General features: G+C 47.1%; 1 protein-coding gene across 1 annotated transcript in view; it reads right to left on the minus strand.

Annotated features, from left to right (window-relative positions):
- The window catches only part of LOC119457092 (aquaporin-7), a 33,196-nt gene extending 15,157 nt beyond the window's left edge, over positions 1-18,039 (minus strand). The window contains exons 1-2 of the mRNA XM_037718918.2: positions 17,823-18,039; positions 5,660-5,786 (exon numbers count right to left, since the gene is read on the minus strand). Coding sequence (XP_037574846.1) covers positions 5,660-5,786; positions 17,823-17,900 — 205 coding nt within the window. The 5' untranslated portion in view covers positions 17,901-18,039. The remainder of the gene's footprint in view (positions 1-5,659; positions 5,787-17,822) is intronic.
- Positions 18,040-18,673: the final 634 nt, after the last annotated feature.

An 18,673-nucleotide genomic window follows, 5' to 3' on the forward strand; every position in this document is an offset into this window, starting at 1 on the left:
TCGGGGCTTGGAATCTTGCCTGTATTTCCAGCTCCGCTCGCTCCTTCCTGTCCATGTTGGAATATGTGGCGACCAGCTGCTGTCGAAATTCGAGCCACGAAGTCAATGTCGCTTCATGGTTATGGAACCACGTCCTCGCGGAGTCTTGGAGAGCGAAGTACACGTTGCGCAACTTTCGCTCTTCGCTCCATCCGTTGCATTCGGCGACCCGCTCATAATGGTATAGCCAATCTTCCACGTCTTCAGTAGCATCTCCGTGGAATGCAATCGGCGTCTGTGGCTGGTTGAAGATGAACTGCGCCGGCAGAACAGCCGCAGCAGGAGACTGTGGGCTCAGGTTTATCGTCCGGGTACGATCGGGCAACAGACCGGGCTCAGGTTGGAGCCCTTGAAGACGGCGGCTGGTGCGTGCATGCACAAGAGTAATCTCTCCCGGACTACTCACTGGGGATGAGTCAGGGGTACGCTGCGTCTCCGGCAATGGTATCATATACCCCGGCACCTCCACCAGTAAAATGTCACGAAGATAATTAAACGGGGCTCGCCGAAAGAGAACAACCTTCTTTAATGATGGCCGACACTCAAGAGAACGCACGCACACCTGCGCCCTTCGTCCTCTTCTCTCTGGCCATCTTGTACCTGTAGTTGGCAGCTGACTTCTGACGATCGGTGCCTGTAGTGGGCAGCTTAATTCGCGTGAACATGTTTAAAGTTTGGCCCAAGTTAACTGAAACACTCTGTATTGACCGCTCCAGAAAATATATCGCGAAATAAAAGCACGTATAGAGCTGCACTCAAATTTCGCACTAGGAAGTATCGTAATCGTCGGTGAATTTTTTCACGCTGCAGCTAAGAGCTCACGGTCCTTGCTACGGAAGCGATGACCGATTTTTGTCGCTGCTGCCTTTCCCAAAAACTGTCCGACATGTTTAAGGATTGGTGAAACTGTTATTTATGAAGTCGCTGTTGTCATGAGATGTGTGGATCAAAGAACAAACGGGGATAACCGATATTCTAGTTGACATTAAACGAAAAAAAATGGAGCTTGGCAGGCCATGTAATACGTGGGATGGATAACCGGTGGACCATTAGAGTTACCGAATGGATACCAAGAGAAGGGAAGCGCAGTCGAGGACGGCTGAAAACTAGGTGGGGTGATGAAGTTAGAAAATTTGCAGGTGCAAGCTGAAATCAGCTAGCGCAAGACAGGGGTAATTGGAGATCACAGGGAGAATCGTTCGTCCTACAGTGGACATAAATATAGGCTGATGATGATGATACCAAGTAAGGATCGTTGTTTTATCGGCCGTATAAATTTGTAAACATAGGCATACTAACTAAATGAACAAGCATGGTGTCACGCGCGCACAGACAAACATGAACAAATCTCACTCGATGACCGCGGAAACTCGCTGTCAAAACGCTGGAGTGAGCAAACGCGGCCCAGCAGCGAGCTAATTGTTCGCTGCCTCAACGTCTGCATCGCTGCGTCTTGCATCAACGCGAACTAAGCCGCGAAAACACAGCGCGCGGTGGACTGCGACCAAAACACAGTCTTACACCGTGGAACAAACGCAGGTAGCTTTCAAGATACAGCGGTCCGGGCGAGCGCGCGCGGCCGCCGGAGCTGCCCGGCCGCTACCGCGATAAGAACAGGATTTCTTTTTTCGACAGTGAAACAGGAAAAAATTCACAGGCATGCGCGACATACGCAGCACAGTCACAGCAGCGTAAGCTGGTGGAGCGGCTCAAGAGTAGCTCCAATTTGGGCACCACGCACAACAGAGTTTTCGCAGCAGTCTGTTCGCCTTGTTTGGACGCGAACGATCTGAACTGTCCGCCCGGCGTCGACGGCGAGCTGAGGTTTGTAATGCTTACTGCACAGCAGTCTGCTGAGTCCGATGAAGCCTTACAACTGCAACTTACATGTCGGGCGCGCCGCGTTTGCAGGCACCTTAACTAGATGGCGCCACCACACTGGTGGAGGCTCGGCAGCTCGGGAGCACGTTGATTGCGTGCCTCGTCTGAAACGCATATTGTCGTCTGCACCTGCGGACGCTGCGTTTGCAGGCATCTTACCTCGATGGCGCCACCATACTGGCGGAGGCTCGAGTCGTCTCCCTCTGCGTGCTTGCATTAAGGCTATTTTCCGCGGTCCGATAGCAAGCGCTTGCGTGGCTCAGTGGTAGAGTATCCGGCTCCCACGCAGCGGGCGCGGGTTCAATCCCGGCGGGAATCGGGTACTTTTTTCACGTTTCCAGCGACAGCGGTTACGCGGCGGGAGCCGCCGGCGGCGGCGACCCGAAACGGGTACTGGAATGAGCCCATAACAGCTTACGCTGTAAAAAGTATGGGGTTTTACTTGCAAAACCACCATCTGATTATGAGGCACACCGTGGTGGAGACTCCGCAATAATTTGAAACAGCTGGGGTTATTTAATGTGCACCTAAATTTAAGTACAGAGGTGGTTTCGCATTTCGCCCCCTTCGAAATGCGGACGCCGTGGCCGGGACTCGATCCCGCGACCTCGTGCTTAGCAGTGCAACACCATAGCCACTAAACAACAACTGCAGGTACAGTGAAACAGATGGGCAGCTTACAGAATTATTGCTTCTAATAATTTCAAACGCCTCGACAATCTCCCTAGTCACTTGATCCGTGTTTCCGGAAATGACTTTCGATTTATCAAACAACGGTTTACAGCTACACCACATGGAGTATGCGGCTAGATGACTGATCTTTGCCATATTGCCAACATTGTTAGAATGCTCCCGTGAGCGATCATTGAGGCATCGTCCCGCTTTTTTTATTGCAATCATGACGCAACCATGTAGTATTGTTACTTTTGCGCACAAACCAGACAGTTTCAAAGGGGTGGATTAAACGACGTCAACGCCAACACATTTCTCAATTTTCTTCAGATTATGCTAGCTTGCTGCAAATACGGCATGATCACTTTTTGCCTCTGCTCGGTTTGATAGCGAAGTTCCGACAATCATCGCGTTTTCTTAACATGCGGCCAGTCACAGCCGTCAGCAGTTGCAACGTGTAGCCAGCTGAGCTGGTTAAACTTGGTTTTTGAAGCTTCTGTGCCCAAGGTGTTGGCGGGATTTAAGAAAAGTGTTTTGATGCGAAAGCATCAAATGGCCCACTGAGCGAAAAAGGCGGCTTCTGTATACCAGCGAAACGGCACCTAAATTTCCATTGGCTGCGACACCACGTCACGTGCTCGCCTCAACAGAGCAGAGCGGGCGAAAGCAAACATCTGCTGGCGCGCTTAATTGCGTGCCAGCTATTGCCTTAGGGGAGAGGGAATCATGGCGACGCCACGTCACCCTCGCAAGCCTGTGCTATCCATTCCTTGTCTGCGCAAGCTCTCGCCTGTGTTCTAACTTTGCCTCGGTAATCTCTATAACGAAATAATGTAGAAAAACAGAATAAATTCGAAAGAAAAAACGATGGCGGTAGTGCGTTTCGAACCTACAACCCCACGCTCAGAAGCCGAGTGTCTAGCCCGCTGGGCTACCAGCCCCTCGTAGATAGCAGGCACTCTGCTTTATGGCACCATGCTACTTGGACCGAAATTTATATTGCCAAGCCCGGCATGACGAAAGCGGTGACGTCAAAATCACAGCGGCGTACTCGGGATCGTCCCCATTACATTCTATGGCAGTCGGGCGTGGTAGCATGACGTCATGGATCGAAGTGCACCGGTCTTGTGCTATCTAGGAGTCGTTGTCCAAGTGTCTCAACGCACTCGCTTGCCCGCGAGGAGTTCGTAACTCGAAGGACCGCTCAGCGGCGTTCAACTGGACATTCATTCTTTCGCATTCAAACTCATAAAAAGTGTCCCCAGATTGTTTAATAGACAAAGGTTAATGATGCCTCCAATAACTGAATTGGAATACGCTGATGAGAATGGTAGAATGGCCTTCTTTCCTCGGGGCTCGTAGCATCAACACACATGACTGTTTATGAAACGAAGCGCGAGATCTAAAAAGCTAATTGATCTGTTAATAGGCTCTTCACACGTCAAGATAGGAGGTTGGAGGCCCTCGCGGAAAACCGAGCAAACCGCAGACGTGGCAGAAGCCGGGCATTCATTGTCACATTGTAAAAAGACCAAATGATCATCTACATACCTAAAAACTTTCGCGACCACTGATCCTTCCAAGCGAGTGCGCATAATCCTATCGTAATGAGTAACAACGAGGTCGCTTAAGCGAGGTGCGAGGCAGGAACCAATACATACGCCTTCTCACTGTAAAAACGTTGAGTCACCCTAAGCGGCGACCATCGAAGATAAATAAAACTTTAGAAGTTATAAAAACTAGTCAGCGGTTAGACCGACTTCATTCTGGAAGCCCACTATGCCGTGATTGTCAATGGCGTCTTCCACGCATTGAAGTAGCTCTTCTGTGGTAAAGAGTAAAATAAATGCTTAATGTCTACAGAGAAGGCAGATTAGCTCACGTGAGTGTTGTCTTTTAAAAAATTCTATCATTTCGTGAGAACTGCTGATCCTAAAAGGATCGTCGAGAGCTAGAATCTTGAGCTTTGTCTATAAAAAGCAAGCGACCGATTTCTGCCAGCATTCCTTTTCTGATATAACACAGAACGGACACTCTTCTTGGTTTCTTTTCGCAGGAAACAACATTTGCAAACACAGTCTCTTAGTCTGGTCTATTTACCGACAAAGGGCTTCTAGATTAAAGCTATTGCACAGTCTACGCGCCTCTTTATTTTTTTTTTCGAGGCACACGTCATCCCGCTTCACAAGCGTAGAGTTTATGACTTCAATGCCTTAGCGCTGTACGCGCCTTTTTGCAAGCACAGTGAAACCACCCTCTTTATCGGCCGGAACTAAGAATAACGAATTTTTCTTGCGGTAGGTAACTGCACCGTTCAGATCGTACGTAATGATGGGTGCAGCAGTTCTTTAAGCAGGTCCACACCTTCCGAGATGCAGGGAAGTGGGTACATGTGACCGGTGTATAAACGACGTCACTGATGGCGCATCTCATAACGCCAGTGTTGTGAGACACCTGATAGCTGCCAAGGATCAGTTTCTTCTTCGCCAGAGCACCTGCCTAACATGCGGCGTCCCGCCATTACGTCGTCCCCACGTATCTTTAGAACCAAGGAGCTTTCATACCCCGGTCACACGGGGCACCTTTCATCACGATTGATCCTTATCGGCTACGACCGCAATCGCAGGTGCCCGTATGACTGACCTTCCAAGGAGCGAGAGCGCAACGCTAAACCTTGCTATCCCTATCGCTGTCAATTCCTAACCCTTCAGCCAAAACTTTCTTTTATATAAAATGTGGTTGGTAATACAGCGTCTGTCCTGTGTCCTTGTGTGTTCACATTTCCGCTGCTAGAAAACTGCACATCAGGCCAACCGGGTGTTTTCCGTCCTGCTCTGTCGTTCTTAACGCCGACTGTTTTCTTTCTGACCAAATACCTAGGCTTTTTCGGTTGGAATGACCATTGTTATTCACAATTCGATCCCTGTATGACAAAACATGTAAAATAAAGACAGCCAACGCAAACAGTGATCCGGAAACTCAGATGAGCACGAGCCTTAATACAAAGGGTAAAGTTTTCTAGCAACCATGTCACGCTTTGCCGTGCAAGCATATAAAGTGACAGTACCTGACACTCCTCCGGCGACGAGGACACTGAGCGTGAGAGCCAGGCCCCAACCCCAGCAGGCAGCACCGTAACTTGCGACTCCTGCCTTGTCGAAGGTCAGCGACGCGAGCACGCCGTTGCCCATCAGCTGCAGAAGAAAGCAGAAGATTCGTTGTTCGCTAGTTTGGAATGAGGATAAGAATAAATATTTCCTCAGAACTTTGAGTTTCACTTTCACTTACATACACTTTCAGCAAGCAGATATTTGATGTGTCTTACAGCGATAGCTCGTACAGAAAACTTTCACGGGCATACAAGGCATCGTCACTTCCGTCGCATTCGAAGCATTTCGATAACCAAACCTCAATCAAAGTTACGATTGTGGTTTGTAGCTTGACAAGACTCTTCATCCAGTTATTGAGAATTCAGGGGAGAATTAACTTACAACCGTAAAAAATTAAAGGTAATGAATATAACGCCACAAAAATCACATGTTCCCCAACGTTATGGCATTCACCCATCGGCGCAAAAACAAAAAGAGATCCACGGACTCCCGATGATTTTCAATTGCTATAACATTTAAAATTCTGCCCACAGCAGCTACGAGGCTTCCGCGATAGCCTTGTAGGAAAGGATATACTTAATCTAATGCCTGCCATATTTGTAAGATGTTTGAAACAATTGAACGCTGTTTTGTTAGCTGATGCCATTTTATTGTGTAATGTCCTCTACAGAAGTTTGCATAAAGAGTAGTTTTATTTCATTTAAATTATAAAAGCATATGATATCTAGCAGGACTGTGGGAATACATTCCAGTGCACGTACTTTTATTATAGGGCTGCACAACTTGCAGAAAACTCATATGCAAGACTGAAATGCAGACACAATCGCTTCCTCAAAAGTACATTTTAGTACAGAGTTGCGCACAAGAAAGATATTTACCAGCAATATGAGCATCAGTTGTTTTCGCATTCACTTTTGATAACGTGTTTAGCCTTGCCTCATTTCTAGTTTAAAGGGACCCTGAAACGATTGTGAAGGTTGTGTGCAAATATACTGAGTTGATAGGGTAGGTCTTTTGATCATTAAGAGACAGACTTAAGCGCTCTGCGTAAAGCGTGTAATTTATTCTAAGGTTTTAAAAATCTGAATCTCTACCGATCTCAGCGGCACCGCTCCCCTGCTTTTTCAGCTGTCTGTTCCCACGCTACGTAGTATCGTTGAGTGATGTCACACGGGCGACCGATCCGATTGGCTACCCACACAACATCCTCAGAAATGCGAGAAACATATGGCTTCAATGAGCTTGTTTCATTGCGATAGCAATTATACGGACACTCCAGGTGCTTTTTGTCGTTGGCGTCGCCGTGATGTTCCGTATAAAGTCCAAGGGCGATAACAGCGTCACCGCGCGCCTTATGCTGTATGTGCGAGTGAAAGTATACAAGAGGAGCCGACGATCGCGGCTCAATCTCGCGCGCGCAAGGGAGGAAAGCGGGAAGGAAACGTGCCGTCTAGGTTCCAGGGGGGGGGGGGGGGGTAGGGGGGCGGTGTTTCACTCCCGCATGATAGACAGCACGGAGGTCCCTTTGCTCGCTTCTGCTGCCGCACTTCTTCACACCAGCGTTTTGACAGCGAGTCTCCACGCTCAACGAGAGTGATGTGTTCATGTTTGCCTGTGCGCGCTGACACCATGCTTTTTCATTTAGTTAGTGAGCGAATGTTTGCAAGTGTTACGACCGATAAAACTACTATCCTTACTTTGCATAGCTGTCTATTAATTTCCTACCGCAATCGATGCTTCGCCTTTCGGGCGAAACAGCGACTTTCTTTAAATATACGATACGTATGCATAATAATTTGCGTAAACTTAAAAATAAATGCATTCATGCAATAACAGCAGACGTTCTTTTTTTTTCAAACAAATAGCCCACTTGAGCCTGAGAATGGCGATTGTCTGTTAAAGCTGTGGCGACGGCAGCCGATGGACGCGGAGCAGTTATTAAAAATATGTGCAGCGGTGTCTTATTTGTCGGCTGGAACATGAATGGTACCAGCGCAGTACTACGCTCGTACCGCACTGCAGGTGCGTGCAGGAAGTAAATTACAGGGACTGCACGCTGGAGACGACGCGTGAGCTGCACGTCCCTGTCGACACCAACCTACTTGTTCGACATAACGATCACCCACACTTTCGAAAAAACAAAAGGCGCTTTTAGCAGTAACCGCAGTTTGTGCAATTGTCAGAAAGCCAAGTGTTATGTATATTTGCCTAGAATAGTGGCAGAAAAGTATCATAACAAGCCAAGAACACGGGACAAAAGCGCTTTGAAGGCAACTGAACGTGCCTTACAATGCGACAAAACGTCTGACAGAGAGCCACCATTTTTAGTTGGCCAGCGTTTTGACAGTCGTTGTCTGCAGTCATTCAGTGTGATCTATTCATGTTTGTTTGTGCGCGCTCACACCACGCTTGTTCATTCAGTTAGTAATAGTCGGGCCACATTTTCCAACGCACGCTACACATGCAATGCTGCCCTGATCGGCAGTGCAGCGCTACAGGTGTGTCCCTTCGCACGCGCTGCCCACGGGAAGCGCTTCTCATCAACACCACCGTTTCACACGCGCCTTCTCGTGGTCATCGAGTCTCTCTTCATGTCGGTCTACTTACGCCGCAGCACACCTGCTTACTTAATCAGCTCATGTTTACTACAATTCATATTGCTACCAAAGCCGCTCACCTTACTTCGTATGACATTGCTGTGTTGCTATCGCATTCATTGCTTCGCCCTTAGGGCGAAACTGTGACATTTTTTACGTTGGGCTGCCCGCCCGAGCCCGACCAAAAGATTTATGGCGAGACCCGGGCCCGGACCGGGCCCTAAAATTATCTACGTTACCCACCCGGTCCGGCCCGCCACCCCTTTGCCAAGGGGTGGCCCGAGCCCGGCTCGAAACTGGCCCGAACCCGGCCCGAGACCGAAAAAGATCACAGAGCGGCATTAAAAAAAATAAAATAAGGAAGAGAATAAAAAAAGAAGAGAATGCCAAAACCACGATCTGATTACGAGGCACGCCGTAGTGGGGGACTCCGGAAATTTGTACCACCTGGGGTTCTTAACGTGCACATAAATCTAAGTACACAAGTTTTTTCGCATTTCGCCCCCATCGAAATGCGGCCGCCGTGGCCCCGTGGGATTCGATCCCGCGACCTCGTGCTCAGCAGCCCCACACCATAGCCACTGAGTAACCACGGCGGGTGCCCGCGTTCGCACCGAGCGCGCGCGGCGTTGGTGACGTGTTTATGAAGAACGTGTCACCCTTTGCCGTACACCCTATGGCGGTGTGCCGTAGCGACCATAAGGCCATGGTCCCTGTGGTCACTAAATAAATGAAAACCACCGGATCATATATATTTCTCATTCTTTAATGGTTAAAATAACCAATTACACTATCACATCTTAATAGTCATAATTTGAAAAAAAAATTGAAGGACACTTGTAAATTCCAAAGTGGTTTCGGCGAAAGCCTGTGGACATTCGACTGACTATGCCACGTTTTTCTTTTGTTCTTTTTTTTGGGCATAACACTCCCAGTGTAATGGGCACAGGCATTCGCCGAACACACTTTGGAATTTACAAATTGTCCTTAAATTTTTTTTACAAAGATTGACAAAGTGTGGTTTGAAGTAAACGATGATCTGTTTATTCATGAATTCTTTGTCTTTGCTTTAATGCCCCATGAATTCCTTATTCTTGGCTGGGTCGACGTCTACGATAGCTGCCTTGTGATCACTGGACGGACGGACGGGCGGACGGACGGTCGGACGCCGCCGCTGTGCCATCACGTGATTGCTGAGAGAGTGTAAGGGGGAGAGGCCACAGCTGTGGCGGTGCAACTGTTGCTATGCGCTGCTGTGCCATCACGTGATTGCTGAGAGAGTGTAAGGGGGAGAGGCCACAGCTGTGGCGGCGCAAGTGCTGCTATGGGCTGCTGTGCCATCACGTGATTGCTGAGAGAGTGTAAGGGGGAGAGGCCACAGCTGTGGCGGTGCAACTGTTGCTATGCGCCGCTGTGCCATCACGTGATTGCTGAGAGAGTGTAAGGGGGAGAGGCCACAGCTGTGGCGGTGCAACTGTTGCTATGCGCCGCTGTGCCATCACGTGATTGCTGAGAGAGTGTAAGGGGGAGAGGCCACAGCTGTGGCGGTGCAACTGTTTCTATGCGCCGCTGTGCCATCACGTGATTGCTGAGAGAGTGTAAGGGGGAGAGGCCACAGCTGTGGCGGTGCAACTGTTGCTATGCGCCGCTGTGCCATCACGTGATTGCTGAGAGAGTGTAAGGGGGAGAGGCCACAGCTGTGGCGGTGCAACTGTTGCTATGCGCCGCTGTGCCATCACGTGATTGCTGAGAGAGTGTAAGGGGAAGAGGCCACAGCTGTGGCGGTGCAACTGTTGCTATGCGCCGCTGTGCCATCACGTGATTGCTGAGAGAGTGTAAGGGGGAGAGGCCACAGCTGTGGCGGTGCAACTGTTGCTATGCGCCGCTGTGCCATCACGTGATTGCTGAGAGAGTGTAAGGGGGAGAGGCCACAGCTGTGGCGGTGCAACTGTTGCTATGCGCTGCTGTGCCATCACGTGATTGCTGAGAGAGTGTGAGGGGGAGAGGCCACAGCTGGCACCGTTCCAGGGCACGGACGGACGGACGGTCGGACGCCGCGAGTATAAGCCATTAAAGGCTTTCGCATTAATACATAATTCCCACCATAGTACAGCTTCGCGGGTTTTCCATCTCCACCCCAGTGGAAGGTCTGACAGTTGTTTTTTTACGATTTATTGCTGGATTGTTTTTCCTTTGTCCCTCATACTTATCGGTCATCCGTTTTCCAATCTGCTCTTTCACAACCATCTATGCACATCACCTTATTACGCACGTGTGTATAGATATGGATCAAGTGCCCTGCGAACAATGACCTTACAGAACAATGACAGAAGCGTTAGATATTGCTACGGACTGTGCTAACCGATATGTATCGGTTAGCAAAATCCGTAGTCAGCGTCGGCCAATTAAGGCCGTTCGCAATCTAGCAGTAGAGCTATCTTGGACGTCATGACGTTCGCCACGTACTACAACGCGGACGTTTTTGTTTTTGTTTTTTTTTTTCGTTTTACAGCGAAGCTGCCTATTGCTAGAATCCAAGGATTTCATCATTGTGTAACGTTTACAGAAAGCAATGGTGGGCTGGCGGCCGTGCGGGGCAGAGCAATGGCGCCCGTAAGGCAGAGGCTACAAGCACTCAGCAAAGTGAAGCGCACAGTGCGTACATACGTTGGAATCACGCATTCAACATACAGAAAAGCATACCTTTCAATAAACAACAAGCTCAAAACAAGCATCGGAACCACATAACTGATAATAAGGCGCTCTTGATAGCAATGCGAAGCACGTAACGCTCACGGCATACGTTAAAGTGACGTCCCTATCCTTCTGTATATAAAATAACCAGCCCAGCAACTGATTTCAATGTTGTTGCAGCAGCGCTATGGGCGGCGGCGTGCTGTCAAAATTATCACTTCTACCATTACTCTAAAACAGCATTACTGCCAGTACTCTAAAGCCATAAAGCATCGCATACACCCCTCAGCAGTTGCAGTGGTGGTTTTCCACAGCATCGCTGGACTTCCACTTTCGCAGAAACGGGATGGCTAGTCAATTTCTTGTTTTTTGGGGAATTAGCTTTGTCTGTGAGCCTCGCTATTGAATGGCGTGAACAATATTGAACAATATTTTAATAAAGAATGTAAAAATTCAGGAAATAAATGAAGCGCCTTGTTTGTAACTCTAATGCTGTGATAGGAACAGCCAAATACTGTATACTTAATCAATATGTGGAAAGCGGTGTTAAGTGATCTGATGTACAGCGCCTTAATACAACATTAATTTATAAATAGGACTTCTGCAGAACTCTCGCGAACATTCTGACGATATAAAATATTATATAAACTAATGTATAATATTTGCTTGCTTGGGATTCAGAGAGAACGGTTTAAGAAATTACAATATGTATTTTCTCGGGTGAAGTTATAATGTTGTAAAATTAGCAATTCGGGTTAGTTCTTATATTATACCGACTTTCGGCAAATGTCGTAAAAGCTCTAAAGCTCTTAATCAGTATTAGGTGCGCTGTCGTCAGTAGAATTTGCTCTTTCTCTTATATGCGGCGACAAAGTTCTTATAAATCGGTGCTGCGGTGGCCCAAAGAGAACGCTTCTAATTTTCACATGCATTTGAATGTGAAAATGGGAGTTGTCCTTGAGATAAACCTTCATATTAAGGTCGGTGAAACGTCGCCTAGTTTAGATCACGTTTGCATTAGAGCACTGCACCACTCAGAGAGTACGAACTTCAGTGCTACAAGAGCTTGAATAACACACGATCGTGGTTTGTCAGCCTCATGCCTGCCTCCGAAGCCTCGTTTGCTAGCGGAATTCTCACGGCGTCCCTAGCGCCTTCAACATACCGCAGCCTGTTCAGTCACACTCCTTTTACAATTTGCATTATACACTAGACGTAAATCCCCAAAACGCATTCCTGAAAATATAAGTGATCAAAGCACGCTAAATCTGTATGCAAAAGTACAAAGTCTATAGGAGAAAGCCTGTAAATCGCCAAGTATTTTCTGGCGTACCTGGCTCTCGTTCAGCGTCCGAATGACCTGCTTTCGAATTGAAATGTGTAGCCTACAAATCTATATTGCCTAACATTTCTCTTTCATATCTATTTGGTTTTTGTTCACAGCAAACGTAAGAATGAGACCTTTGAGCACACATTTCCAAAAGGTCAAATGCGGAGCGCAGAAAGGAAGAATGTTCCAACTTTCACCCCGCTTGAATGACACGCTTTACCGGCAAGGCGAAAGTCAGTTTTGTTTTAACTTGCGTCACTAAGAAAATTAATGGCGCATCCATCTTTTGGGGATGATCGGCGACGTTAATACCATTAGCCATCTTTCATATGATTAAGTGTGTAATCTGTGATATGTTTTTTTTTATGTTATGATGAATATAATGATGAATATTGTATTCCCCTGCCAAATCTCCATGCCCTCCATAAACCAGGAAGGGCACATCAGCACAAATACAAAGTGGGAATCTCGCTGCCAACCAATCATACCACGTCATTGTATATCTTGTTGTAAACACAGCCCCTTCGTTCAAAACTCCGCAACAACCCCGACAATCCCTAGCTAGTGTTCTTGCTGCAACGTCGTTGCGGCGGCTACTCTTCAAGCGGCCGTGCTCGACGCGGAGGTTACGGACGGGGCGTTATCGCTTTAATAAATATAACCGGCCGGCGAAAAACTCCAGAAATGCGTTCAGGAAATCACATTTATTTTTATTGCACATCTGAATAGCAATCTTTCTTTTTTCTTTTTGCAGATTCGAAATATATATGACATGGGGGCAGTTCATTCACAACTTGTGTCCGAAAATACACGAACTTAAATCAAGGAGGTGCTGGCGGAACGTTCAGTCCATCTAACTTCATTCACTGCCACGCTGTATAAATACTATACCGTAGTAGTCGGCGACACCACATTTACTAGGTCCATTTGGTCGTACTTGCAGTACTCCATCAGGCGAACAGCCAGGCTACCATCTCCTGGATATCATTAAAGCATGTTTTTTTTTCTCTCTCTCTCGCGCGCATTCACTAAATGTGTCTATCGCGCAGAAAACACTCTCATCATTGTCATGATTTTGTGCACAAGAAAACCAGCTTTTGAACTTGATGACTCAATCAAATCAAAGCCGCGCTTGCGACTGTCAGGCGCCTTACTTAAAACCTCTACAGGACGACCGTAGATTAATGGAGTCTGTAGGCTCCTTGAGGGCCAGAGAGGGAACTCGCCACAGCGTAAAAAGGAATTGGGCCAGGCCGGCCTGTTACTGGCACTTATAAAGAGCGCCCAAACAAGTAAACGAGACAGTGCCGTCATTGGCACTTCTCTAAAAAAATCGTCGGCCCTTCCCCTACCGCAAAAGGGGGGAAGCGAAGCTTGCCCTGGGTGCACCTCGTATTGACGGTTATGTTTCTTGTGAGTAACTTGACCGTGGCCAAGGCAAGGTCAGGTGATCGGCTCGGCGTTGGCGGAGTGCCGCAGCTTCAGCGGCTCGCACCATAGGATCGGCCCGTCGACGACGCGCCCCTTTACGGGTGATCTCCCGCCGGCACTCGGCGAGAGCTGCCTGTTGTTCGGGGGTACGCACAATGCGCGGCCGTCCCATCGGTTTTCCGAGACTAAACTGAGTAGTAGTAGTAAGTGGTTCGTAAGGAAAAGGAAAGGTTGCCGCTATCTTCTGCAGCCCATGAGGGAGCACGGCTCAGCGCCAGACTCAACTGAACGGAAACGAAGCGGGCGCAGCGCCGCCGAGACCTTTTCCCACCCTTTCCCTTCCAGGTGGAAGCGAAACGGCTCTGATTGGCTGCGCACGTGGCATGAGCGCGCGCATACACAGCTGGCACCGTGCCTAATGACTCACGCTCCGGCGCCAGCGAGCCGCCGCTGAAACCGGAGTTTTAGCGTTACATCGCCTACGCAGGCTAGCGTATACAAGCTTCGCTTGAAAAAGATTGTAACCGAGTAAGACTCGTCCACGGCACTTATTAGGATAACATGCTCTTTGTGTCTCCTAGGGACATCCATTCTGGGGGAATGGCCAAGACTGAACACCTACCAGTATCTCAAGCGCAGTCCCAAAATTATCTGTTCGGGCACATACACAGTGGCACATGCACAGCGGCTCATGTTGCCTTCTGGTAAGATACATATTGCAAGCTGGGTGAAGTTCCCGAAGAATGCTAATCGCTATAATATATGATAGCCGATTCCAGCGGAACTTTAATTATTTGTGTATTTCGTTCTGCCTGGCTGTATTGGTAGCGTGTGCATTTTGTAAAACGAGGAAAATGAAGCAACAAGTCAAGGATGAAAATCGCAACAGAAGAAAGCTTGTGGGTGCTGTTATTTTGGCTGTCAGGAAAAAAATATATACTATAGATAGAATTGTTGCGGCTCGCGAACAACAGAATTTCTGTGACAACAAACGCAACAAACGCGAAGTGGCTAGACAACTAAAACAGAACCATGCAGAACATTGTACAAAGTATACACACGTTTGTCTTAGTTTATATGTATTTTAATGGCACGCCAGGTATGTTATATTTATTTATTTATTTATTTATTTATTTATTTATTTATTTATTTATTTATTTATTTATTTATTTATTTATTTATTTATTTATTTATTTATTTATTTATTTATTTATTTATTTATTTATTTATTTATTTATTTATTTATTTATTTATTTATTTATTTATTTATTTATTATGCATAACTTCAAGCCCTAATAGGCACAACAGAAAGGAGTGGTGAAAATGTACAATATTTGCAGTATAGAACAAGAACGGAAAAATTAAACTATAAGTCACTTTGAACGCCAATCTTGAAGTTAGTGGTGTCACAAATGGAGACTGTGGAGGCGGGAAGGTGGTTCCATTAGAGCACTGCACGGGCTCGGGCTTACCCGAAAGCCCGGGCCCGGCCCAGCCTGTGGGCCGGGCCGGGTAGAGCAGTTTTTTCACGGGCTCGGGCCGGGCTCGGGCACGGCGTGTGCTTTTTGACGCGGGCCCAGGCCGGGCTTGGGCTTTCTGCGAGTTATTCTCGGGCTTCTCAACTCTGAAAAACATGTATTTTTTTGGTCTCGGGCCGGGTTCGGGCCGGTTTCGAGCCGGGCTCGGGCCGGGCTCGGGCTTAAGGTAAAGGGGTGGCGGGCCGGGCCGGGCGGGTAACGTAGATTATTTCCGGGCCCGGGCCGGGCCCGGGTCTCGCCATAAAGGTTTTGATCGGGCTCGGGCGGGCCGCCAAATGTAAAAACGGGCCCGGGCCGGGTCCGGGCCGCAAAAATCGGCCCGTGCAGGGCTTTAGGTTCCATTCATTGGCGGTTCTTGGCAAAAAAGAAGAATGGTACAAATTAGTTCGACAAGATGGCACTCAATTTTGTGTTGATGGTCGATACGAGATGATATGTAACTGGGTGGGGTGAAAAGATTTTCTTTAAGAAAAGGGTTAATAGATTCTATGAAAAAGGCAGAAACGAGAATATTTGCGACGTAATGAGAGGTCAGGCACATCTAGTGTTCTTTATATGAACATGACGCTAGAATGACTTGAATAATTTTAATTTAAGAGAATAAAACGGGCGGCGCAGTTCTGAATGCTTTCAAGGGAAATGGCGAGATTGGTATGAGCAGGGTCCCATAGGGCACAAGGATATTCTAATTTCGGGCGGACGAATGTTTTATATAAAGTGAGCTTTAGTGAGGTGGGTGCTGAATGCAAAGTTTCGTCTCAAATAGCCTAAGGTTCGGTTATCATTGTTAGTGACATATTGAACATGCATGTTTCATGAAAGGTTGTTAGTGATATACAGGCCAAGGTATTTATATGAGTTAACAACCGACAGGGCCATACCATTAATAGAGTATGGGAATATATCCGAAGGGGTAGAGTTAAAGGAGACGCGCATACTTTTGCATTTAGTTGTGATAAGCTGCATTCGCCATTTGATGCACCAGTTGGATACACTATCCAGGTCGTCCTATAGCGTACGGGAATCACTAAGGTTAGTTGTCTTGCGATAGATGACAGAATCGTCCGCGAACAGCCTAATGGTTGAATTAGAGATACAGTCAGGAAGGTAATTAATGTAGATGAGAAAAAGCAGAGGACCGAGTACCGATCCTTGTGGTACACCGAATGTTACGGAAGAAGGTCTGGATGTAAATTCGCTAGCGATGACAACTGGGTTCTGTTAGACAGGAAATCCTTTAGCCATGCAAATACCTTGGGGTCAATATTAAGAAGGGAAAGTTTGAAAATCAGTAAATAGTGAGAAACCGAATCGAAAGCTCGCAAGAAATCTAGAAATACGCAGTCGATGTTGAATTGCTGGTCCACATTATTAAACAAGTCGTTCGTAAAAGAAAGCAGTTGCGTATCACAGGAGAATTTTCGAAAGCCATGCTGTGCGTTGTGAAAGAAAGAGTTGGTCTCGAGAAAACTAATAAGATGTGAATAAATTATATGCTCTAACATTTTGCTTGGAATGCATGTTAATGTAATTGGTCGGTAATTATTAGCAGAATGAATGTCACCTGATTTATGAACCGGAACCACCTTCCCCACCTTCCAGTCTTTGGGCAGGGCAGCAAGCTGTGAGGACTGGTCAAAAATCTTTGATAAAATAATGGATGAAAACAATTCAGTGCATTTTAGCATTTTTTAGTTAATGGAGTCAGGGCCGCAGGACGAGAAAATCTTTAGATTGCTGATGAGTTTGCCAACGCCCACCCAGTCAAAAAATATAGAGTCCATAGGCGGAAAGCTTGCATCTGATAAAAGCGGCATAGCTGTTGCAAGCGACTGCTGAAAAAAATGAGCAAGAGGTATCATTCAAGATATCACAGCACTCGTGAGGCAAAACAGGCACATCAGACCGCACTAACGGCAGGGCATTCTTTTTAGTACCTGTGACAACGGACCAAAACTTCCGTGGGTTTGAAACCAGAAATGATGGAAGAATATTGCTCAGAAAAGTTTGTTTGGCATTAGCTAATGCCGAACAAAATTCATCGGCAGTGTGGCGATAATGAGAACAGTGATCAGGACGATTGGTAACTTTGGCGCAGCGAAACACCCGTTTTTTTTTTCGTTTTTTTTTTTCTTTTTTTTTTTTTGCGCAGGCGCTTTAGCGAATTGTTAAACCACGGTGAACGAGGGGAGGGGGGTTAAGTGCGTAACAAACTCAACAGTGCTTCAACATTGACTGGGCGGTATGGCATAGCTCTGGATTTCTCTGAGTATTTATATTTTACCAGGAGGCATACCCGTCTCATGCCTGCAATTATCAAGTGAAAAAAAAAAGGCTTACAGTCGCTCAAATGTGCTACTTTATCGTATTATCTACGGCGACAGCGATCCTGCCCTACATAAAAACAAGAGGTTGGTTTACATGACGCATTTCCACTTCACCACAAGAAAATAAATAGCAAAAGCGACCAAATGGAAGAAAGGAAACACGAATGGTGCACCTGTAGGCATGCAAAGATGGATACACTCACCACAAGAACCAACGTTCCTGCAAATTCAGCAAGTGCCTCACGGAGCAGTGCATTCTTGATCTTGAGTTTTTCCAGCATTCTTAAATTTTTCAGGACACCCAAGTTAACGACGCGTGGGCACAAAATTTAGAATGCACGAAACGAACACGAAAAAACGTGGGCGGTGAAAACGCACGCCTCCTGGCCAGAAGAACTTTTTTTCGCACTAATACGATGGCCCTCAATAGTAGTCTGCTGAATGAGAGCTTATAAGCCGAAGCAGCAGAGATAAAGGGAGAGAATACAGATAACAAAGGACTGGCGCTCTGAGCTGCGACAATGGTGGGTATCATTATTTCCACTCGCTGGCATGTAATACTGCCATCTCGAGTAGCACACTGGACACGAGAAAATCTCATGGAAAAGGAAATAATTTGGTGCCGCGGTTAAATACGCTGCCAGCACGAGACAAGACTTACTTCAAGAGAGAGCGAAAGAAAGAAACACATTCGTCGGCCCTTCCACTCAGTGAAGATGGTTAACCAGCGAAGCTGAAACGCGCGGCCTCTGTGTTTTTAACTGGGTTAAGCCCAAGGGTTCGTTAAAGTATTTCTCAATTATGAGGTTGCACACACGTTCGGCTGCGATGGAGAGAACGACGTCACTGACTTCTTGCGTTCGATGTCTCGAGTTTGCTCGGTGGCGCAGTTAGCACCATTCGACCGCCCATTACCGCTTGCGATTCTTCGAAATTAAATTGCTTCAAATTAAATCTGCCCGTCACGTAAGATAATGAATGGCTCATACCTCCGTAAACGCCGCCTTCCCATTTCGACGACAGCGAAGAAGTGAAATTCTACGCTGGAATGATG

Source organism: Dermacentor silvarum, chromosome 6 (assembly GCF_013339745.2).
Source record: "Dermacentor silvarum isolate Dsil-2018 chromosome 6, BIME_Dsil_1.4, whole genome shotgun sequence".
Classification (NCBI taxonomy): domain Eukaryota; kingdom Metazoa; phylum Arthropoda; class Arachnida; order Ixodida; family Ixodidae; genus Dermacentor; species Dermacentor silvarum.